This window comes from Phodopus roborovskii, unplaced genomic scaffold (genome assembly GCF_943737965.1).
Source record: "Phodopus roborovskii unplaced genomic scaffold, PHOROB, whole genome shotgun sequence".
Lineage (NCBI taxonomy): Eukaryota > Metazoa > Chordata > Mammalia > Rodentia > Cricetidae > Phodopus > Phodopus roborovskii.
The window spans coordinates 18,614,569-18,641,071 of record NW_026126549.1 but is presented as its reverse complement, the minus strand read 5'-3'; the positions used below and the strand labels follow the sequence as shown (position 1 = coordinate 18,641,071).

The window sequence follows — 26,503 nt, the reverse complement described above, 5'->3', positions numbered from 1 at the left end:
TGTGTATGTAGCTGTTGGGAGAAAAATGCAAATTTCCCATTTCAGGTAATTTTCTTTCTTACGCTAGGCTGTGTGAGTGACTCACCTTGCCAGGGTCACAGTCAGTCCCATCCATTGGTGGGTCAAGCTTGGTCCTGCACTCTGCCTCACCTTCTACTCTGCACCACAGACCAGTGCAGATAGCATGCTGCAGAAAGGGCACAATGTCAGAAGGGGAGTGGTCCTTAGTTTTGAGTTCAGACCAGCGATTTCAGTTATTATGATGCAAGCAAAAATGTATTTGGCTGAAAATATGCTCTATGTACTTTTAATATTAAGATAAATGAAACAATACATAGATTGTCTATAGGGACAGGAAACTTCAGATGCAACCACGTAAACCATTCTGTTTAAAAAACTTTAATTTAAATCTTAAAAAATTATTTTTGATAAATCAAAGGGGCACATAAAATTATGTAGCTAATAACAGTAAAGTTTTAGCATATATATGCATATACATATACACATACACACACACACACACACACACACACACACACACACATATAATTTAGCCCCTTATAGGAACAAGGCTTCAAGGATAAAAAAATTGACTTGTTACTTTTCTGTTTTTGGAGTGTGATCCTTGGCCTTGAGCATGCTAGGGAGGAGCCTTACTACTGTATCCTTGTCCTAGTACTGACATGTTTCTATTTGTGTTACTCATTCAGCACTCTTTTCCCAACAATTCTTCATGCACAGACCTTTTTTTTTTTTTTTGCTTGCACAGCACGGTTAAGATACACAGTCATGACCCACATATGACCCACATGTAATTCTATGTAGATATCTGCCAATCATTATCAGTTATTTTCACTTATGCGGGAATAAATCTCTTAGACTTTTGGAATGCAATAAACTTCTATTGAAAGATGAGAATTTTAAAAACAATATGTGGCTAGACATGGTGTGAATAAAATACTTTCTACAGAATCGAAGAAAAGGAAAGATTGTAAAGGGCAGTTAATGAAAAATTTAAAAGAATAAATCAATTCAGGAAGAAAGATTACCTATCTTCCCACTATAAAACTTTTGGGATTAGTCCTATCCACAGACATTCATCCCATCCGTATTCTTCTAAGTAGCAGTATTTCAATTCCGCTCCCCAAGGCCAGTTCTTCCAGCTGCATCCCAGATGCCACCCTCTTCTCCCTGGTACCTTACTGCTCAGCTTGATTTTGATTTATGTGGTTAAGCCTGCCCTCCCCCTCCCCCCGTGTTGAGTGACTAATGATCAGTTCTTAATGAATCTATTCTTATGTATTCTCAATGAATACATAGGCCCCTCTCCACAATAACACACAGAACTTCCCTCTGCAAAGAGTTGGGATAAACCACATTCAAAATAAAGTAAGATTATATTTACACAAAATATCTCGAAGTGAGGGAATCTTTTTCACAGAAGAAAAAATGAACAAGTTATACCTTTCCTGGTGGACAATTGTTTGTAATTTCCTAAATGTCTGGAGTGTGGTTTATCCCAACCCTTTGCTGATCACTTTATCGGAATTTCATCTAGAAAATTACTTGAAAGACTGAATAATCTGGCTGCTTTAGGTTCTTGAATCCCCCCCCCCAAATGCTTATAAATATGAGGTTATAGCTCAGGCTTTACAATTTTAATTCTTAAATGTTTTACCTATCTCAAGTCTATCTTAAGACCTTTTTCTTGTAACTAGAGCCAAATGCTGAATTCCCACCAAACAACAGCTTGATTACTATTCAATAAAGTTCATTTGGGTTAAGACAAATATAACTTAGGTTCACCAGTCAACCAAAAAGCAAACTTACTACCCTATCTTTTCAGAGCAGACCACTGTTGGTGGTCTAAATGCTGACCTTCAAATGTGAGCTCTGTGCCCTTCAAGACAGCAGGTGCTCTAATCAATTCCCACTTGAGAAACTGAAATGATAAAGAGCAAACTTGGCAGCTTTTCAAGATAAGCACAACCAGGTATAATAAATCATACAGAGGGGAATCTTTCGAATACTACGAGTTCTGCAGGTCAAGAGGGCTATGTTGGGTAACCCATAGTGTGGGTCTTATGAAGAATCCCATTTCACTTCAAGGTGACTTCTCCAAGGCAAGTGAAGAAATGGTATAGACTGTTTGAACTTTTAAAGTTGGAATGTCAGATGCGTGCTCTGTCTTACCTAGCCCTTTTAAAGGAGTGGGGTAGGGTATGCAATTAGAACAAAGCATTCTCTAGGTTTCATAGTAATAAGCCATACCTTTTAACTTGGTTAGGGATTGCTTAGTTTTCCAGTTAAAAGAATTTTTAATAATCAAAACTGTCTGAATGGAACATCTAAACCCAAATACAAAACTCAGCAATATTTATGGTTTAATCTTTGTAGTGAACAGAATTCCTTTCAAAGACATAATAAAACTGTGAGTATTTATTTCAAATAGGCTTTTTATAGGCATATGCACATACACTGTGCTATACATTTAAATGGGAAGGGAAGTTAGCTGTCCATGTATAAATACCATAAATTTTCTTTCTTTATCACAAATGGTTCCAGAAAAATATTTTCAAGATGTTCTCAAAATAAATGATATGAAGTCATATACATCCAAGGAATAATTCGTCCTTAGACATGTAACTCTGTTTTTAAATGGAATTCCTACTAAAATACAATCTCAGTAGCTCCACATATTATTTCAAATATAATCCATTTGTGGAATGGTGGTGTTTTTTTGTTTGTTTGTTTTGTTTGTTTGTTAGGTTTTTGTTTTGTGTTTGGTTTTTGTTTTTTTTAAACACCTCCTCAATCAAAATCATATGTTATTATACTACGATCAGAAGAGTTAAAACTGATTGTCTTTTTTATAAGGAACAGCTGTGGTCCCCAAATGTATCATTTTAAGAACTTGGACTCTCCACTCACACAAAACCTTTACAGAAAAGAGTGAGAGACAACACTTCTAAACACATCATGTGTTGGATGCCAATACTAAACTAAAATCGTAAGAACAAGTAATATTAGTGATTGCTATATTTTAAATTTAGATTTAAATACAGGCTGGATATAGCAATCAGTCAAAAAATATAATGCATAATGACCGAGCTTTTTTTCTGTTTTAATATTAGGGAATTGAATGATGTAATCAAGCCCAGAAATTACTTAAAAATCTGTGTTTTATATCTTCACATAAAACCTGCATGTTCAGATTCCTTTTATAATTTATTTTTATTTAGTTAAAATATTCACTTATTTGTATGGGACAGGGCATCTGCGTATATGTGGGAGTTGGTTCTCTCCATCCACTGGTCAGTGTGTCAGGCTTAGTGGTAAGTGTCTTTACCAGCTGAGGCCTTTTGCTGACCAACACATTACTTTGATAAAACCTCAGCATATGATCTTTTGAATGTGTGAATGTCTACAATAAAAACCCAAATTAGCAGTGATAATTTTCTTTCGAGATACACAGTACAGCAAAGATTTTGAACCAATGTAAGGACACGAATAGCTTCTATATTCAGTAAGCAAAAGCAAAACAAACACATGTACACACACAGAAAAAAACCTATCAATCTAAGCTAATGCAATAAAATTTCCTTTACAACCCATTCAAGCAAACACAAACCTGCTCACCATGCACGCACGCGCGCGCGCGCGCGCACACACACACACACACACACACACACACGCACGCACACACATTAAATATGTTTCTTTCATAGGAAAATGGAAGATGACATCCTAGCTGAGGACTGAGAAGCATGCCACATAGAAAGCTCAAGAAAATGATGGGAAACAGGAGGCAGAGACAGGCGAATCTCTGAGTTTGAGGCCAGCCTGGTCTACAAGAGTTAATTCCAGGACAGGCTCCAAAGCAACACAGAAAAACCCTGTCTAGGAAAACCAATAAATAAGTAAGTAAGAAAGTAAATAAATAAATTTAACTAACTTAATTTACCATGAGCAGTGAGCAGTAAAAATGTAATAATAATAATAACAACAACAACCCAAACCAATCATTCTGTTTGTTTGTGGAATACAATAGAACAGAATCTCATTTTGACAACAGGATCAGCATGATTTTTTTTTAAAAATAACATGTGCCAAATGACATGTATTTTATGCCTTGGAATCATATGGCCTCTGTTTAATGTTAACATTGTAGTCTTATAACAGCCATAAAGAATATGTGAACAAATATTCATGACCACACTCCTGTAAGATTTTTAATTTAGAATTCCAGCAGTTAACTCCCAAGGACACACTGTGCTAAGCCTTATTTTAAAACATAAGATCACCATTTCTACTACACAATTGGATGCTGGTTATCTGTGAATAACTGGCAAAGTACCTTTCTAAAGAAGAATGAAACCATTAGAGCCTGAGATGAGACACAGTTGCAGTTTTCACACTTTAAAGTGAAATGATAAGAAACCTCTGTGAAGTAAATGGAACATAAGACAGGTTATAGGAGGAGACAAAGGCAGACTCAATGGAGATCCACTTTAGACTGAGAAAAATAAGTATGTGCTATAGGTCTGAGCACAGAACAGATTAATATTCATTAAACCTGAAACTAAGTTAATCTGAATCTGAATGAATGAATGAATGAATCTACTAAAAAGCATAAAAATTCTTAGGAAACATGTGAAGCCATCCTAGTTTGCACATGTTTAATAGGGTCATCAGGAGGGGGAGAAGACAAACGTGAGTGTACGGAAATGTCTTCAAAGCAATGATGACTACACACTTCTTACCAAATTTTATAAAACATGTGAATATGGAAGAAGTACAAACAAAAAGAAAAAAAAAAAAAACACCCTGAAAATGCATGAAAGCAAATGCCAGCCAAGCATTATATATAGTTAAAGTATATTTAAATGTGAAAAAAACATTTTCAGATGAAGGGAAATTTATCACGAGCAAAATCCAAATGGAAGAAGTTAACATGAGAAATGAAACCGAACAGTAGACCTTCTCTTGAGACACAGCGTAGAACAGCAAGAAGGGTAAACATCTGGGCAAAGGAGAGGACAGTTTGCCATTGTTCAGACTGCATGCAGATGTTTAAGGAGAATTTACAACACTGTCTTGCAGTTGGCACTGTGCACAGATTAGCATATACGATACAGCATAAGGCAGACTGCACCTGTGTGACTGCATACAGCATATTCCTATAATCCAAGTGAAAATAGACCAACATTTAATAAAAGGGACCACACTTAATCTAGGCATGTTATATATTAAGTGCTCACATTTTCAACCCTAGAGCAGAGTTTGGCAAACCATTGGTATCTGCCCAGTGCTCTTTGTCAATAAAGCTTTACTGTATTGCTCCCCATGGTCAATCACATAGATGTTGTCTGTGGTTGTCTGTAGCTAGCACAGCAGACTGGAGTAACAACAGAAGCTAACTGAAGATTCTAGTTCTCTAGTTCCTTAATAAAAACATGTGACCCGAAGCCTAGACCTGGGTCAGATCAGACCTTTCAAAAAGGAGAGGTGTCACTGTGAAAGCTAAAACTGCAAAGCTGGGAAACAAGCTTAGGACAGACCCAGATCCCCCAAATGTGGGTGTCAGTTAGGAGGCCTGGGCAGTCTATGGGGCCTCTGGTAGTGGATCAGTATTTATCCCTAGTAAATGAAGGGACTTTGGGAGCCCATTCCAGATAGAGGGATACTCTCTCAGCCTAGACACAAGGGGGAGGCCCTGCTCCAAATGATATGACAGACTTTGAAGACTCCCCATGGAAGGCCTGACCCTCCCAGGGGTGGAAGAAAGGGGATGAGCTGGGGTTTGGTGAGGGTGAACAAGGGAGGATGGGAGGATGAGGAACTGGGATTGACATGTAAAACAACTTAGTTTCAGATTTAAATAAAAAAAGGAAAAAAGAGAGAGAGAGAGAAAATGTAATAGTAGTTTTTACCTCTCTCTCCCTGTGTGTGTATATATGAATAAAATTTGAAAAGAGGAATATTTCTGGCTACTTAAAAATTTAAACAATTTATTTGATCAATGTTTAATTTAAAATAGGACTTTATTAGGATACCGAGAAAAAAATGTTTTCTTTTAAACCCCCTAAGCAATTAAATATTCAGGGATAAAATAATACCTATAGCAATCCAAGAAAGTTTGTGAAGAATAATAATATAAACAAAGCAAACAGAAAATGAAAAAGTAGAAGAAGGTTGTACTGGGGACAGTTGCCATTCAGTTTAAAGACTGCCTCCATTTTTTTTTTTTTTTTTTTTGGTTTTTCGAGGCAGGGATTCTCTGTGTAGCTTAGGAGCCTGTCCTGACACTCGCTCTGTAGACCAGGCTGGCCTTTACAGAGATCCGCCTGCCTCTGCCTTCTAAGGGCTAGGATTAAAGGCGTGAGCCACCACAGCCAGGCCAAAAATTTTTTTTTTAAGAAATAATTTTAAACACCTTATGCTTAAGGATGGATGACTCTTCTACCACAATTATAAAAGCTTAAAGTTTAAAGGTGAAGCATTATTCTGGCATAAGATAAATAGTTGCCTGACTTCAGTATTTTTTTTTTTTTTTGAAGTAGTAAGTTTCCTCTCTGCCTTAGTCCTTTTTCTTTATTGTCACTTACGAACTACCCATGCCTTATTTCTCTCATATCCAAATTGTAAAGAAAACAGCAGGGGTTTCAGAATGAGTGGTATAGGTCTAGGGTCACTCCTTGAAATGGGATGGGCCAGAAGCAGGGCAGGAATTGCAGGCAAGGGTCCTGTGGCCCTCACATAGGTGCAGAGTTGGGTGGAATTACCCAAATACACCATTTTTGTTCTAAGACATTTCTTTTGAGGGTTGTCGTGATTTGGAGAACACATACTAAAACAAGACCATCTCCTCCACCAACAAGGGGTTCTAGGCAATGAATGTGGTCAAGCAAGGACAGCCGCCCATGCCTCTTACCTGCATCTCTCGACAAAAAGAAGCCAAAGGCCCAAAGAGAATCTGGCACTGTTCATCTGCAGTGTACACTGTCCCTGGCAGCTTTGAGGGAACCAGCACAGAACTGAGGCTCTGTGGGCTTGTCTGTAGCAAGCAGCTACTGGCCTTTGACCTGTCAACATGCAGAAAGATTAAAAATGTGAATTTAATGAAAAAAGTCATTATGGTTATGATGAAATTAACTTTCTGCTCAGTAGCTGTACACTGAATGCTTTAGAAACGATTCTGCATATGAGGATATTAATAACCAGCCAAGATCATCCTAATGATAACAATACTTCCCAAGTTAACAGAATGTTTTGATTATAAACACTGTCCATAGGAATCAGTTCAGCTGGTTTAAATCTGGTGTGATGTTGCATGATTTATTCACTTGTAAGGTATACAAGCTCATACTCTGAGAGTAACCCACCCAAAGCATCATATGGTATCAGTCCTATTTGGAGATTTAAAGAAATCATTTTATAATGAATATTAATAGTCAGGTGATGCCTGTAATTGAAATTGTGACACAACTTCCATTTCTGAGATGACATTTAATTTGATAAAAGTCCTTATGTGTGATGACAGCTACACAAATCTTGCATGTTTTTCCAGGACACACTATACAGGGTATACTGCAGTCTACAAATGCAATTACTGATGGTGTTTTCAAGTTATTAATACTCTGAATGACATCCTGAACCATGACAAAGAGCAGGTACAGAATCTAATGAACAGCTTTTAGAGTAGAGATACAAGTATAAAATAGGTTTTAAATAAAGTCTTTATTCTCTGAAAGTTTTACACTTTAATACAGTGTATATAGCTCACACCCATTCACCACTACCACCTTCAAAATGCCCCTAATTCCTACAGAGAAGTACTTGAAGCAAAGTCCAAGTGCAAAATTGGGGTAATTCTGAGTATTCGACCATGAAAGGGTCTCCACCACTTTATCATCCTCACAGGGTTCAAGCATTGGACAGCTTCATGGAAAAGGAGTAAGAGTCAGTAATTGGTGGAGAGTTGTAAACTGTTGCGCTCTGCCCATGATATGGTTGTTGCATGCACCAACTCGCAGTTGCATGGGCTACCTGGATAGAACCCACATGAGATCCTAATTCCAGTACAGATGGAGGAACAGTCCAAGCAAACCCACCATCAGAAGAACTACTGGCAACTGATGTTACTGAGGGAGGGAAAGTTACTATTTTGGGGAATTAGGCACTGGTAGGTTGCTCATGACCCAGTGGATGACCACACACCCCTGCACATATGAAAAAATCCAAATAAACATTATATTTTATCATACCACAGTGTGTGTGTGTGTGTGTGTGTGTGTGTGTGTGTGTGTGTGTGTGTATATATATATATATATATATATATATATATATATATATATATATACACACACAGATAACATAGGGTGTCCTATTTAAAGAATATGAACAAATGAATAGATTACATCTTTCTGATGATTTAACTAGGCAGTTATTCATAAAGTCCTCTTTTATATTTATGGAGAGCTTAAACATCTCCCTCACTGCTTCGTATACCACCCAGTCTTTTTACCCGGTTCTTTGTCAAAGGCATAGACAAGGTACAAGCACTTTAAGACAAAAACAAGAACAATAGCAGGATTTTCATTTCTGTTTTTGGCTAGACAGAAGCTAATTGTTACTCTCAATAGAGGTGTAAAATACTTAAGGTGCCCTATGGGACACACAGCCTGGAACTGCTTCTTATTGAAAAAAAGAATTTATAACCAAGAATTACCATAAATTGAAAGTGGAGGCCTAATTAAGGACGTGGTTCTCAAACTTTGGGTCGTGACCCCATTAGGGATCACATATCGGATATCCCGCATATCAAATATTTACATAATGATTCATAGCAGTAGCAAAATTGCAACTATGAAGTAGCAATGAAATAATTTTAGGGCTGGGGGGGTGGGTCACCAAAACATGAGGAGCTGTATTAAAGGGTCACAGCATTAGGATGGTGAAAAAGCATGTATTTAAGGAATTCCATGTGTGAACAGGTATGTTGTATGATACTCGATGAGCCTGTTCCCTCTAACACTGAAAGACAACTACATTCAGCAACAGAGATGCACGATTATAGAAATTTTCTACCTTTCAAAACACCTTGCCCATTATTTAATCTGAGAAAGAGAACTAAACAACAGGTAAATTAAACTATGTGTTCTAATTCATACCATAGTTCAATGAAAGAGGCAGGCGGAGTCAAGTAGTCAAGTGCTCTCTCTGTTCTACTGTGTTGTTGACTTTCCACTTTGTCACACAGCCTTTACTGGTTGGCAGTCAGCGGGAACACATAGTCACAATGAAAAAGTAATTAGTGACACTAGTACCTGAGAAATCTTTCCAAATCTTCCTTGCTACACCTGGACCATGAAACATCACCAAGATTTTGTCCTTTGATCCATTCACCCGACATGATATGAAGTCCATCAGCACATGATGGGTGATCATTGTCATGATTGATGCCCATGCTAATTTAGAATATAATTGAAAGAAAAAGATCCATATTAAGAAAGTGTTTTTTTTTTTTTTTACATATTTTATTACTACAGTGGCATGCCAGTCAAAACATCTAGTGGGAGATTTTATTTGGAAGAAATTAGCTTAAAAATAAGATTGGAGTTCAAATTATGCTTATTTTTTAAATTTTATCAACCAGGTTTAAAATAAATAATGTAATTTGATTAAGAACATCTTCAAAACATATATTCAAAATGTATGCTTAGCTACACATAAGATACTAAACTGTACACATTTTTTGCATTATTTTTATGAATAAAAATAGTAAATTTTCATTCAATATCACTGAATCAATGCCTTTTCCTTAAGTACTTTGTTCTTTTAAAACATGAAGTACCTCTTAGCCAAACGAAATCAAACTAAACTACTAACTTCTTGGAACATTTCCTTCATCTGATTCACAACTCCATATTCTTCCACACACCTTAAATAACAAAAATATCTCCTGGAAAACTTCTTGGCCATCATTACCTTTTCTATTGAATCATAAATCTGTTTATTTAAGTAGTGGTTCTACTCTGAAAATTTGGCTTATCCCCAAATAAGTATTTTAAAACTACCTTCAATAGAACTTGAAGTTTTTCCTCTTTAAAACTTTTATTTTAATGTGTCCTCTTTTCTCTCTGGTGTTTGGTTATGGTTCAGCTAGCTACAGTATCCTAAATTATCATCACACCAACACTTTGTCCCACTCCCAAGCAATCACTGTGTTTGAAAAAGGTCTTGTCCAATATGGTCCTTCAATTCTCTCAACTGTTATCTCCTTTCTATTCCTATTGCCACCTAATGGAGATGATAAAACATTTTTACTAAGCAATAGAGACAATTGCTATGATATTCTTCCTGGGTCTTATCCCAGTATGTTTTACTGACATTCTCCCTCTGTTTATATTGACTTTACCCCTGTGAAATGGACCGATAATAAAAGTTGACTTTAGCATGAATTGGCATTCTTGCCTTCCAGTATAGCAGTTTCCAGATGACCCAGTGAAGACCTATGCCCTTCATCTTTTGCCACTTCATTTATTAAAAATAACTTGGAATTTCTCAACTATGTTTCTTTCTTGTAATTCACTATTATTTAGCATTATCTATGCTCAATATACATACTATATATATATGAGGCCCTTTCATCTTTTCTGTCTTAATATAAAATATTTTGTAGGCATGTCATTAAACACTTTTTATGGTAACCCTGTCTCAAAATAAACAAGCCAACACAAAAACAAATGAACAACAACAAAAACCAAGGGTTGGACATATGGCTCAGCAGTTAAAGGCTGGGCTCACAACATATATATATATATATATATATATATATATATATATGTATATATATATGTATATGTATATGTATATATGTATATGTACATACATGCATATATATGTATGTACATATATATGTATATGTACATACATGCATATATATATATATGGAGGAAGAAAAGAAGAAAGGAATGGGGAAAGGTAGAGAGAAAGAAAGAAAGGAAGGAAGGAAGGAAGAACAAAAGAAAGGAAGGAAAGAAGGAAGAAAGGAAGGAAGGAAGGAAGCAGTGACAAATAACTAATGTGCCTCACAAAGCTCAACACTGTAGCATGGGAACAGAGAGATTGCATAGCAACTATGTGCGCCACAGGACTCACTCCTAAGAACATGCGGACAGTGAACTTCCACAGTAAGCATGTGTTACACAGTTCAAATCCCCATGAACATGGGGGTACAGACCTTAAGTCTAAGAACATAGGGATGAACAATACCATCCAAAGTAATTATTGGTCCTCAAGCCTTTCCCTAATACTATGTAGACAGGAAGTGTCCACAGCAACTATACTCCACAGGCCTTTCCCTTACGAACATGGGGACAAGTAGTGTTCATATATACGTGCCCCACGGGTCTTACTCCTAAAACATGAGAAGGAAAAAGAGTTTGTTACACTGAGAAATTACTGAATAAGCAAACCATAATGAACATAAAAAACCCTGTCAAATGAACACAGAAGTTTTTTTTTTTTTAACCACCTTGTAAATGACCCTATGTTTTAGGAATAATTATATATTTAGCTAGTGAAGATTAGCCTACAGTTGGAAATAATAAAGGAGGTGACAGGTGGTTCATAAGATTGAAATTAGCCATCACCCATTGGGCACTATGAAGTCCATACCTTACCCTTCACTTCTAAGGTGTCTTTCTTCCAGCTTTTTTGCCAAAATATATGCTACTTACAATATAACATAATTCAACCCATCTGCAGATTATTGCTAAAAAGACTTTTACCAACCTCTACCTCATTTTTTGTATATTGCCTTAATTTATCAAAGGATTTTGTGATGGCTAATGTTCAATGTTCTCTAAGTTGTATTGTAGTTATTTTCAAAATTCTTGAGCACAAAGAAATGTCCCAAAATATCTGGCATCTAGAACCCCACTCTACATAGCTCAACCAGAACTGCTTCTCTTTAAGAACAAAATTCTTATAATGTCTAATAAATTCTCAAACTCAGGATTTTGATGTAATCACTCATGAATAGAGACTAATATTGAAAAAGCAGAAAGGTAAAAGTTGGTTTAATATATGCAAAGTTTCCAACAAAGGCATGATAGTGCAATATTCTATTTCATCCGGCTTTGTTCTAAGTAAAAAATAAAAAATTTTAAATGAAAGTTTGCAAGAAAATTTATATTGGAGTTTAAAATACTGTTAGAATTTTTTCATCAAAGTTGTTCTATGTGATTATAATTAGACTTGTTCTAAAACCAAAATAAAAGATATTGAATATGAAAATTAAATATTTGAATAAAACTTATTGTGACAGGAGTTTTTGAAAGAAGAAGCTGACATGGAAGTAATCAATCTCATCTGTATTCTGCAGAATACAAAGTACATTAATTAGGTACAATTCTTTTAGGTATGATAATTTTGATTAAAAAATAAAAAAATGTACTATCAAATGTTAACTATTCACTTTCAGAACCAGAAATCACTCACTAGTGAATAATGATTCTGTTTTTCATGAATGTCTTTGAATTGGGTCTGCATCAACACATATTAATGGCATGATTGACAAAAAAAATGCAGAAAGAGAAAATGCTTTGAAAGGTTGATAACCATAAGAAGAAGTAAGACATTGTATAGGATGCATATGAAACAGCTCCACTCAGAAAGACCGAAGATAAAAAGCAAATTGAACACTAGTATCAAAGTAACTGTGAACTTTAGAGCACTCTGCCACCTACCCTTTGTTGTGAAGACTGAGTGGGGTTGTTGAAAATTGTTTACAAAGTGACTCCACAGAGGCCACTTTACACTGAGGAGGAGTCAATAAGAGGAATTTCATTGCAAATGTCTTTTGACAAAAGATACACAGAGATCCAGGCGATGTCCTGTGTTTGCCTTGTTGAAAGTGTGGGCTTAAGGCTCGTTAAGAAAACTACCAGAGCAAGAATTGCTTTGCTTAGTTATTGAATTTAAACAAGTAGGATGTGTAGGGAGGTGGGAAGGATCTGAGAGGAGTTGGGCAAGGGGAAAACATGATCAAAATAAATTTATGAAAATATTTTTAAAACAAGCACCTGTAAGCTTGGCACAATCTCACAGAATTCTCGGGATGCCTGATTACACCTGCGAGCCCTTGCTTCTGATGCAGTCTGTGGACTGCCTCATCTCTGGTATACACGGCCACAGCATGCTCATGGGGCACACCTTCAGTTTACAGCCTCTGACTGACCATGGGGAATATGATGAGTTCTCCTATTGTGCTGGAGCAGTCTTTAGACTCATGCACAAATGTTGGAGTTTTACAAATGCAACAATAAAATTTCTTAAGTAATGTATCCATTTGGGAGATATAACTTCCAAGACTTAACGATTTGTCCATTTCCAAAGGAGTGATGTGATTTTCCAGTTGAAGAAGAGGTCAGCTGATGACCATTTTCCTCCGGGAACCTGATTATCACGTTAGACCTCAGCTTGAGCCATGGAAAGAGCTGACGATGGAATTATTGCTTATTGATCATTAACATTTCCTGTATGATTCACATCAGAACGGATTATCAAAATATTTGGATATGGATAATTTGCAGCACATCTGGAATCATCAAGAAACATTGCTAAGCCTTGATTCTACAGCTATGAAATAAAACAATTGTTAATCTTTATCTGGGCCAGTCAACATATTAGTCATTTGCAATGATATCATTTAACCTTCATAATAGCCCCATAATGTTCCCATTAAAATGGCTTCTATTTTACAGATGAAGACAGCTCTGAGGTCAAGGCAGGACATGTGACTTAGATGCATATCCTCTTAGTTCAATGCTCAGACAGACAGACCTCTGAATCACCCCACTCTAGGGCTTATCTTCCTGGACCAAACTCCATTTTAGTACATGATTTGTGTTCTGAGGTTTTTTTTAGGGTTTTGTTTGTTTGTTTGTTTTATGCCTCCCCTGTCTTTAGCAGAAACACACCTCTCTCTATACACAGTTCTGTAACCATGTATGGTACACTGCATGGAAAACTGTTTCAAAGTAAGACATTAGTAACACCTCTCTGCATGCTGTGCAACTGAACTTAATAATCTCAGTTTAAATTCATTTTGACAAAAAGCCTTGGGCAAATAAACTCTCCACTAACACTGTACATGGTTGTCAAGTCAACTGAAAAAATATTTTTATCTTATAAAACTTCTCAACTTGTTTAAAAGTCCTTGCCAGGAAGTTTTTCTGATATCCTGAGGACAGCTGATGGAAACCTGGAGGACTGGCTTGGATCGTGAAGATGGTCCCTTCCGATACTGGAAGAGTTGAAGAACACATGCGCTCACTCCCATTTTGGGAGTTATTTGGAAAGGATTCGATTTGTAAACAGTAATATTTTAAAAGAGGAGAGTTTTTCTCTAACTCAAGAGGCAGAGAGAGGAGAAAAAGACAAACAACACTAAAGATATTTTAAACAGGAATAGAGATGATAGAAGCAGATACAAAGATCCACTGCTAAGTACTGGAGTTCAGTCACAGGGAAGGAGGAGCGATAATATGAACAAAGGGGTTAAGACCCTGCTGACCTGAACAAATGGGAGCTCACTGACTCAAGACTGACAGCTAGGGAACCTGCATAAGATCAAACTAGTCCCTCTGAATGTGGGTGACAGTTGGGGGGGGTTGGCAGTTTATGGGGTCGCTGGCAGTTGAATCAGTATTTATTCCTAGTACAAGAACTGGCTTTTTGGAGACCATTTCCTATGGAGGGATACCTTGCTCAGCCTAAATACAGTGGGGAGGACCTTGGTCCTACCTCAAATGATATGACAGACTTTGATGATTCCCCATGGGAGGCCTCACCCTCCCTGAGGACTGGATGAGGAGTGGGGTGGGGAGATGGTGGGAGGAGTAGGAGGACAGGAGGGAAAGGCAACTGGGATTGGTATGTAAAATAAGATTGTTTTAAAAAATAAAAAAAGCAATAAGGGACCAAGTTTGGGGAGGGATGGAGGGGGAGAGCAATGAAAGAGATATCTTCATAGAGGGAGCCATTACAGGGTTAGGGAGAAACCTGGTGCTAGAGAAATTCTCAGCAATCCACAGGATGACCCTAACTAAGACTACTACTAGCAATAGTGGAGAGGATGTCTGAATGTGCCTTCCCCTTTAATCAGATTAAGGCAATTAGACAATTACCCTAATTGTTATCATAGCCCCTATATCCAGTAACTGATTAAAGCAGATGCCGTGACCCACAGTCAAGCACTGGACTGAGCTCCTGGAGTTCAGCTGAAGAGAGGAAGGAGGGATGGATCAAGAGCAAGATGGAGAAAAACACAGAGACATCTGACTCAAGCTAGTGGGAGCTCAGGGACTATGGAGTGACAGCTGGGGAACCTGCATGAGACTGAACTAGGTCCTCTGAATGTGGGTGACAGTTATGTTACTTGATCTGTTGGGGGGAGTGGCCTTGCAGTGGCAGCTATTTTGGATGCATAAACTGCCTTTTTTTTTTTTTTTTTTTTTTTTTTTTTTTTGAGCTCATTCCCTTGCTGAGCGTTGATATAGGAGGGAAGGGTTGGTCCTGCCTCAACTTAGTTTGCCAATTTGTTGATTGCCCTCTGGAGTGGATGGAGGGTAGGAAGAGGGGAGGTGGGGGGGGGGAGAAGAGGAAGGAGGGGACCCTAGGCTTGGTATGTATAAGTGAAAAATAAATTTAAATAAGAAGTTGTGTAATTGAACTTAACACACACTAAACAGGAAGGAATTCATGCCTGCAACCAACTACTCCTATCAGGAGAAGTCACAGACCCTAGAGAAGATCCTGCTACTACCATTTTTTTTTCTCTAAAGCAATAAAATTCCTACCTATAATCTCAGTATTTATGCACATGGATAAATGCAGCTCTCACCTCTTTTTATCAAATCTCTTGAAGCAGATGGAGACTTCTTCAGACATACACAACATTAAAATACACAGAAGTGAAGCATGCTGCTTCGCTTGAACTGGTGTATTTACAATGTAGCCACTAAGGATCAGGGAACAGCACAGAAGAGGGGAGGAAAGACTCTAAGAGCCAAGGACCAGGAGACCTGTTGTGAGACAGTGTCTTGTAGACTTGACAAGAAAGCTGCATCCATGAAATCACAACAATATTGTTGCATGAACGAGATCCTCATAAGAGCAACAGTTGAAATGGTAATTTAGATGGGGAAAATATCTGTCCCAAGGCCCATCCCTAGGTGAAGACCTACAGAAAATCATTGACCTCTGAGAGAGGGACAGTCAGTTTCCTTCAAGGATGAACTCACGGATAAACCTATCCCAGTGGCCAGCTCAAATACTAACCGGGATCAGCATAACAATAAAATTAAATACAGGTCATGAACTTCAGAATTGAGGAAATACTGCAATTACAATTTTCATGTATGAAATCCTCAAAAACTAATTTAAAAGGGGAATATTCTGGTGCCCGTGTTAATATTTTTTCATGACATAATATAATATTTTCTCCAGAAGCTCTATATTATGTAAAAATATTATGTTAAAAAAAAAAAGAAGAAGAAACAAGTGATCGCCATGTCTTAACTGGAAGTAAACTGGTTTCCATGAAATGGCATTTGATTCCATTCAATGCATGAATATATCCTATTTGATGTAATTACACTGATGTGTCCTCTTGGAAAAACAGTTAGATATTAGGAATTAAAGGTCAGTTTAAAATCTGCCATTTAATTTTATATAATAATCATTTAACTCACTTTAATTTGCAAAAACATCCATGTAACAAGTATTTTCATTAGCATTTCTAAAATATGAGTAAGAAAAGGCAACAAATTGGATGTGTGCTAAAATGTTTTTCTGGCATGTGTGAAGATACTGATTGTATTTCCAGTAGAAAAGAAGAACATACACACAAAAAACAACCCCATATAGGCTTAAAGAAAGAAAATAAGGAAGAAAGAAGGAAGGAAGGAAGGAAGGAAGGAAAGAAAGAAAAATGCAGGCATAAGAGGTTTCCTTCAACTTTCCCCACACTTCCATGAACCTACCTAGCGTGTTTCATGCACTTGATAAGCTCAAACGATGCACTGATGTTGTAGGAGATGGCATCAAAGATCTGATTGTCATCAAGTTCTACTATTGCTACGTTTACTATCCACTAGGGTTGGGGAATTCTTGATAACCTAGGACAGGTCCTGAGAGGTTTTATCTTATACATGTCCTCCCTGTCCCCGCTTTGGTGCCACTACTGCCATCAATGATGACAAGTGCTGATCCTATCCACTTATGCCCCAGTCTCTGATGTAAAATCTTTCCTTTTTGCTTTGCTTTGCCTTTCCTTTTGTCATGAATGGATGGCTTGCAACAGAACGACAGGGCATGTAGACTGACAAGAGGTCAGTTAGACTGTACAGTCCCTAGACTTACTGCCATCAACTGAAAGAGAACACTGATGGATAGGAGTTTAGCAACTCTACTTTAGTACATTTTCTAGATGATTCTTATTTACTCAAAAATTCTGAGAACTAATGATACACTAGCTAAAACCTCCTCTTTATACCATTATTCAAACCATCTGCCAACTGCCTTCAATTTAATTTTGCCTGGAACAGTTAATTCTAGCTTAACATGTGTCATTATTCCCTAGTAAAATGCTTTCCTATGCAAATCTTCATTTATGTTTCAACTCAAATTTTAACCTTCCATTATCTACAAAGGACTGTTCAATAAATACAGGACCTCCAGGCCCATATTTCTAATGACTTTTAACATCTGTGTCCTTAAAAAATACAGACATAGTTAGTACTGCCTTTTATTTCTCGTGAACATTGAGGAATAGTATGCTATTGCTACCTAGAATGTGTTTAAAGTTGCCATTTAAAAAAAAAGCCATTTAACATTTTTCCTTTGAAGTATTGAATTTCTTACCAAGTGAATATCTACCGCTTTATCAGCACATACAGAATTATAATAGTAACCATCCTATGATGAGAGGAAAAGCAAATGTACAAAGTACCTTCTAACTGCAAAACTGTGAGTGAAGACTGCCTGTCTCTGGAACTCTGTCCCTTTTACTCACTCATTTGAGGAATGTGTGACATTGGCCAAAGTATAGTGGTAAGAGGGAGCACACATGACACATTTGCTGTAGGGAATTCTAGGCAACACAGCACAGTAAATAAACTGACCTGTACTCCTCACTAATTTCAGTGTGAAGTTCCTGCTCTAAGAATCTTAAGAGATGACAGTTTCTAGAGTCTCTTAATTTCTTTATTTGTTCAAAACTTTTAGCATATATTTATGGCAAATAGTTTCATAAAGACAATTTCCTTCCAGTACATCATATTTGTTCCCAAACCCTCTATTTTTTCCTTCTTGACAATACCCTCCCCAATCTCTCTTACAATTTCATGTCATAAAATATGCAGTACGTGACTTTGAATCACAAATGAGAAAAAATATGGTAATTGTCTTTTCTGAGTGGGGATTATTTCACTTCATCTACCAGACTTTTTCATTCTTCTTTATGCCTCTACCTGGTTATATTGCACCTCTATCTGATTATACCATCATGTTCAATTCATTAATTTGATAACAGATTAATAGATAATTACAATAAACAAGGGACAAAAAAGTGAATAAGAAGTGTTTGGAGGAGCAAGGTTTTCTTAAAGATTATCTTGCTTGACTACATTTCTGCTGCTTGTGTGACCAGCAAACTGAAAAGCTTACATTCACTATTCAGTCTGTTCCCAATCTATACCATGTCTATTCCAATAAACTTCTTGAAAACAAATGAAAAGCTTTTATGCCATTTTAATCTTAAAGTAACCCAATCACAAATGTATTATGCCTAACTGACTGAAGGAAACCTTAGGTCCAAGGATACCAGCTAACTTAATGTAGAAATCCAGACAAGTATGACTCGCATTCAATGGCTTGTGGTCAAATCCCTACTCCAATAAATGCCATTTTTATAACTTTGAGGGGGCAAATAAAGTTTCTGATGTTTCTTTGCCATAATATGAGAGTGCAACAGCACTCAGGCACAAGATTAATCCTCTAAATACTTAAAAATGTGTAAATGCTGTTTACTGATTATCATCAGGGTTAATGACACTGGTAGAATTACAACTGCAGACCAACACAAAACAAACATAATGACATTTTTTGTTGGTCCTTTGTCTCATGACATTTTAGCAAGCCTTTTAAACTTTTTCCTTATAGGTTTTTTTAACGAATATATTATGATTCCTGGTGTTATGTTTTCACGGGGCTCCTACGTGTATAAACATGTGTCTCCTTGAGTCTATATGTGCTTTTTGTACTTTTTAGTTGGCTCCTTTTCTTCTGTTTTTGTTTATTAATTTTAATTTTATTATTATTTAGATACAGTTTTGATTTTTAATGAGAGAGAAAGAAAGGGTGTGAATGTGGATGGGAGGGGAGATGTAAAGGATTGGATAGGACTTGGGGGAAGGGAAACCATAATCAGAATATATACTGTATTGAAAATCTATTTCCAGTGAAATAAAAAATCAGAAGAACTATGGCTGTACTCATCCTCTTGTGTAATATACTAAGTGAACCAGTGTGTAGAAGATGCTTGGACTTGACAAATAATGTCTGGGATTGAGTTAGTGCTAACTGGATGTTAATGCTGTGTCTCATTTCATTGTTTACCTAAACTGTGCAGATGAATTCTTTCAGTCTGCACTGATAGAGATTCTGTTATTGTGAAGTACTGTCAATTGTCTGGTGGGATCTTCTTGAGTGATTGTTGAAAACAATACTGCTTTGCAGTTTCATGGCTATCAAATATTTATTTGGAAATGTCTAGTGAAATCAGTCATGTGTCCTCCTGATGCACTGTCTTGATGAGGACAGCAACAGCAGAATGGGGCCTTATTCAAGGTGTCAGGAATGGTTACAGCTTGCAAAACGCGCTCTGCTTTCCTTGCTTCTACTTCTTATACTGACTTCCTCAGAGTTTTAAAGCACTGGGCTCCAAAGAGAATAATCAACAACACACATGGATCCCAATAACTAACATTATGAATCTATGTGCTAAATGTACAATGTGGTGATGGCTTTTACTTACTTGTGACCCATTTCATGAGCAATTGTAAATGCAAGGTTCAGGCCATTGTCTTCAGCAATAATACACTTTCTCTTTTCGCTACACATTCCGTTCAGGTAAGCTATACCTAAAAGACATCAGCATTATTAATCATATGTCAAATTTAAACTGAAAAATAAATCAACATATCACATGGATCATTACAGAGAAAATCGAGTCACTTCACTCCTATATTTCGTATCCTATACTCTTAGAATAGCATATTCTCCACAATTAGGATTGTGATTTGTTTACAGTCCTTATTTTCTGTCTCTGTGTGGCATATATATGCGCATGTGTATATATGTGCACCTGAGTACAAAAGCCAGAGGACTGGAGTCAGATGTCTTTTTCAGTTGCTTTCCACCTTAATATTTGAGTTAAGATCTCTCAACAAGCCTGAGGTTCAATGGTTCAGCTAGGCTGTATGGATAATGAGCTCCATGGACCTGCCTATTTCTGTATCCCTAGCATGGATGTTATAGACACACACTGCCTCTTCTAGCTTTTTACATGGGTGTATGGAATCTGAACTCAGATCCTCATGCATTCACAGACAGAAATTAACTGAACCTTCTTCCCATACCCTCTTCCCTATCTGAACCTTCTTTCCATACCCTATTCTATGTATGTATTCTTCTAGCCTTAACAAACTGCCAAAGATTCCTAATGTTATGTTGAGATTTGTGTTCACACTGAGTCCCTTATTTTCTGTTCTAGTTTTAAATAGAAAAACTCTAAGTTCCCAGTTGTGGGATAATTGCTGGATTTTTTTATTGTTATTTTTTAAGTAGATGCAGATTATTATCTTAAGGGAACCAGTTTTTGATATTCTTGTGCACTGAAGAGAAAGGAGGCACTGCTGTCTGGTGCTGGTGTCCTGGATGAATGAGAGGCAATGTCTCTGAAAAAATCCATTGAAGAAATACGCAAGTGAGTTAATTAAGTAGTGGTGGGGGGCACCTAATATAAATTAGTGAAAGAAAAAAGTGGGTTGAGCTGAAGTTGGAGAGCATGTACTGAAGCAGCACTAATATGTCCAGCTGAGGGGCAGGCGTCCTAGTGACCGTAACATACAGGATTCATTCATGCTCATGCTCTGTTCATCAGATGTGGAAAAGGAATACAGTCTATGCATTGGCTGCAAATTGAACATGAAAGAAGGGAAAGATCTGCAGCACTCTGTGTAAGCAAGACAGCAAGGCAGCAGAACCTGGAAATGTGAAGAACAGGATACAATAATAGGTAAAAATCGACTCATCCATATAAAAGGAAGGGCTGTGGAGATAGTTTAGCAGTTAAGAGCATTTCCTGCTCTTGTGGAGGACCTAGGAAGATAGCAGGAGCTCCTGCTCATGAAGATATACATTCATCTGCATCTTCAGGCACTTGTGCTCACACACACACACATCCATATAAAAATAGACAATGCATGTCTACATATATAAGACAGGCAAGGAGGTGTGTACCTTTTAATCCCAGCACTTGGAAAGCAGGGGCAGGTGTCCCTCTGTGAATTCCAGGCCAGCCTGGTCTACATTGCCAGTTCCTGACCAGCCAATGATATATGTTGGAATCCTGTATAGGGGCAATGTTTAATTAAAAAAAAAACACATACTGTGACTGTTAACAGAGAGTGGAATTTAGGGATTTAAAATATCAGCCGTATTTCAAGTCAAATAACTCAGTGTTAGTTGAAATTAAGAAAGTGGAAAGGACCACCAACATCCATAGAGAATGTGGGAAGAATGAAGATGAACCAGACAGCGCTGTGATAAAGCATGCATGCTTCATCCTTGAATGAAGAGTTGAGAAACACAGTGGGGGAAACCATGATTTAGAATCAAGGAGCAAGAGGAACATAGCAGCCAGCACTGTTCTATCCTTCCTGTACCAGCATGTAACACAGAAGAGCAGAAAGTGATTTCTTTGAGAGTTCTAGAGTATAAAAATCTACAACCACAAGGTTATAGGAAATCATATAGTGTGGTTTTGAAAATATGCTAATTAAGAGTGTATATATATGTATATATTATAAAGACATTTATAGTATAAAATATAAATGTACTTGAAATAACAGATTTACAAAGAGGTATAATTGCAGTTATATTATAAAACCATACTACCACATATTACAGGAAGAAAATGACTGAGTATATGGTAATTCATTAATAGCAGCTGTCGAGTGTGCTAAGATTATGGGTGAATTTTCTCCTTGTTTCCCATTTTCCAAATTCATGTGTTCATAAAGATTTAGAGTGAGAAATTTAAAACTTTTAAACACATAATCATCTTTATAAATTTGATTAGTAATTGCAACTTCTCATAGAAGTTTGTGGTTGTGGTTTAACAATTAAAAATGACCCTCTGCTCCTAGTTTACTGATGGGCAAAGTCAGAAAGGTCAACTAGTACTTGGTAAATTTGAAATTCATTGACCCTAATTTGGCAGATCAAGGGTATGCCTTTGCCTTGAATGTTACAGAGAACATTATTACCATTTAAATAAATTGTATTACTTTGTTTCAAAGGACATACTTTGGTGTTTCCTTCAAGAGCCCATATGTTCCCTATTATAATAAGATTGGGGGTTGGAAGGGGAATGATTTATCACAGCTGTTATTACAGATAGATGCAATACAGACCCATTTCAAAGCACTTTAATATAAATAATACTTGAAATGTAAAGCAAACAAAAATAGCCTTCTAGTTTCCCATCTAAATGAAAGAACATATGTACCAGGATGAAGGAGAATATTTCTTCTGAGGGGACAAACAAACATACAAAAAATCAGGTAACTATGCGAAATCAATATATACCTCAGGAAAACCATAGGAGACTCCTGAAGTGTGGTGGGTTGCATTTACAAAAAAATTCTGGGTGCAATCAGAGCTCATATCTGGCCAGAGCGATAAGCACAAACCGAACTAAGTGTTGCTCCTTCAGAACTGCTGCTTTTATTACTGGCTGACTACCTGAGTTCAATTCATTGCTTTCCTAGCAGAATGTTTCAGGGGAGCTCTAGGTAAGTTATTTACCCCATAGCTGTATCCTATATGTTATTTACCCAGGAGGTATATATTTTTCAAGGTTTATTGTAGTCCAAGTTGTAATACATAATGAGCAAAAGAGTCCAAATATATGAGCATACTTTTAGCAATGTGAGCCACACAGATGCCCATTTTAAACTGGGGACAGTAAGATATGTACAATATAAGAAAAAGGAAAATTTTAAAAATATGTTAAAGACGAGAAACCAGGCAGGCTTTATGAGAAGGAAACCAGCTTCTGAAATCACCAAGTAAGTGAGGAGTAGAAAAAAACACGAAAGGGCAGACATCACTAGGCAAACAAGTGAACATGGAGAGGGCAGAGAGATGTTCGTGTGAGTAGATGGTTCTGGAAGTGTTTATGCTGGTATCCTATCATATCACTACAACAACAACTGATTTTGAATGTCCTGAATACGGGCTGTGCTTAAAAGGATGTGACAAGTGAAATTCCCCAAAGCAAAGAATAATAAATTCTGGTTTGTTTTAAGCACTAAATAAAAAGATAACTGTGAAGAATGAAAATATAGTCCTCATACTCAATAGAAAAGCCTGAGAAAGTATAATATTGTCCAGATATTGAAAACTGATGTTCCTTGATTACCCCAACTTTTAATATTATTATAAAAGTAGTAATCTCTCCTGCTAATTGGCATATTGCTAGATTATTTACCAAAAACAAGATAGCAATCTAGGAATATGACAGTACAATAATGCAAATCGTGAATATGATATTATGTCATTATAACACATTAAAGTTATTTACAATATTGTTAACAGTGTAGTTTCTATAAATACTAAGGAAAGGTGTCTTGTGGAACAGTAAAAAATGTTAGCAACTCTTGATTTAAGAAAAAAAAGGTGGAATCCTATGTAGATGCTCTTTGTATTTTAACATGGTGCTTGTCTGAAACACCTCTTATGAAAAAAAAAAACAGCTTGTTTAACAAAACTTAAATGGTAATTCTTAAGTACAAGAAAAAGTTTTTAAACTTTCAAATTTGGAGACTCTGGGTAATGATCAGAATTTGCTGCAACCTGTGTGCCTTGGGGTTTCTATTGCTATGAAGAGACACCATAACCATGGCAACTCTTGTAAAAGAAAACATGTCATTGGGGCTTGCTCACATTTTTAGAAGTTTAGTCCATTATTATCATTATGGTGCCATACCAGAGGTAAAGACAGAAATGGTGCTGGAGAAAGAAGTAGCTGAGAGTCCTACACCTTGACTCACAGGTAACAGGAAGGGGTCTGTCTCACTACGAATGGCTTGAGCATATATGAGACCTCAAAACCCACCTCCACAGTGCCACACTTCCTCCAACAAGGCCACACCTCCCATTATTGTCACTCCCTTTGGGGGCCATCGTCTTTTAAACCACACTGTAACAACATCAAGTGGGAGGTTTTATTATTGGGCATAGCTTCAATAAGGATGGGGCTGGAGAGTCTATGGATGAGATCCACAATCAAACGAGAAAAATTTGAATTGATGTTATGTATTGTTTTTAAACATCTATGAAAATAACACTAAAACTTGGCCACTATTGAAAACCAGCAAGGTAGCTTGGATCCAACAACAACAAAACTGAGATAGCTAGAAATGACTCCAGTTAGAGAACTCGATCCTCAAGTTACTATGGATGAAATTGTGAAGATATGAATATTACATAAAAATGGGTCTTGAGCTAGAAAATGTTTTCTCAGTCCAGTATATAAGACTTAATCATCTCACCAGCACAAAGAGGGAAAATGAAGCCACTGAATATGGCCTCAAGATAAAATTAAAATCACACAGAGAAATGGTCCACTGGGCCAGAAACATAAAACCCAGCACAAAAAGCTGATAAAACAAAAGATATTTGAACATAATGAATAAAACCACAAGACCTATCTTCAAAGGACCACCAAATTTAAAATACATCTTTTTGATTAATTTCACATACAGATGACTTCTTTATGATACTCCGTATAAAAATGTTAGTATAACAAATTGCTTTTAAGACCAAGAGTTTGTACAGCTATGTGATGAAAGTTGTTCAAGTATATACACAAAGGTATATTATAGGCACCTATAATATACTAACATAATATGTGTTATATAGCTGTAAAAAGTAATTAATATATTATTATCACCAGCAATTTAAATAATTTTAGATGAAGACAGGGGAATGCAGGAACAGACATGTCTGTATGGCATTGGAAACATGAGTCATCCCAAGATTCCTGCTGAACTTTAGTGACTATTCAGGTGACAATAAGGAGTGGGACATTTAAGAGGCCATTAAGTCACAGGGTTCATTGGCTAATATTGCTAATACTGCTAGTGTGGAAGTGAATTGGTTACTGTGTGAGTAGGTCCTGAAGAAAGCATTCTCAGACTGATCTCCCTGAAAGTCCTACATTCTGACTCACTGTTCACCACATTATGACCCAGAGAGAAGGCCCCATCAGATGTCAGAACCTCTGGTCCCCAGAAGCATTACCCGGGGCTCTGTTATTTATATTATAGTTATAGAAAACAGACAGAGAGTAGTGCATAAGACAATGGTTGAAGACATTAATATTAAAGATTTTAACATTTAAAACACAGAGAAGTAAAATAAATGTTTCATACATATATATGTATATGAAACATTAATGAAAACAGAGGTCATGGCTTTAAGAAAGAATGGAGGATATATGGAAGGGTTTGGAGTTAAGACAGGGAAAAGAGATCCTACTCTCTATGCTTGTTGTCTTGATGTATCCTTTATAAACCATTCATAAAATATAAAACCTGAAATTCTTAATCCAGCATATATTGAACCAGTGTGCTGGAGCACACTGAAAAAACTATGTATGGTGAATTACACAAGCAACTCAGTGACTGAAACTTACCGTTGACTCTCCACAAACATGGTTGGAAATCAGTATTTCTTTTTGGTAACTAAAGTCAGAGTTCTCAGACTCCCTTTTTACTTACAAGAAAAAGAAATAAACTGGCTTTGAAGGTTTCATCTGCCTTAGAGATGAACAGCCTGACTTTATAAAGTTTAAGATTAGTCAGAATTAATTTGTGTGAAGTAATGCTAAGCATACAGATGGAAATCATTTGTGTTCTGATTGCATATAAATCAGGAATTTTGGCCAATACATGTTTATAATATTATAACATAATCATATCCCAAAGGCTTTGAACAGGAACAAACACCATGCTACCAAAACTTTAGAAATACTTCCATTGTAAAACCACTGATAGAAAGCTTTTATAAGTAAGAAAACACTCAAACTCCCAAAGAGTTTGGCAAATCATTTTTCAATCACTATGCTTGTTTCTAATCAATT

The 26,503-nt window shown here is 36.7% G+C and overlaps 1 protein-coding gene across 1 annotated transcript in view; it reads right to left on the bottom strand.

Annotated features, from left to right (window-relative positions):
• Positions 1-26,503, bottom strand: part of Adamts19 (ADAM metallopeptidase with thrombospondin type 1 motif 19) — a 178,977-nt gene that overhangs the window by 82,664 nt on the left and 69,810 nt on the right. The window contains exons 8-11 of the mRNA XM_051201008.1: positions 20,108-20,213; positions 9,330-9,470; positions 6,935-7,085; positions 86-187 (exon numbers count right to left, since the gene is read on the bottom strand). Of these exons, the coding sequence (XP_051056965.1) occupies positions 86-187; positions 6,935-7,085; positions 9,330-9,470; positions 20,108-20,213 (500 nt within the window). The remainder of the gene's footprint in view (positions 1-85; positions 188-6,934; positions 7,086-9,329; positions 9,471-20,107; positions 20,214-26,503) is intronic.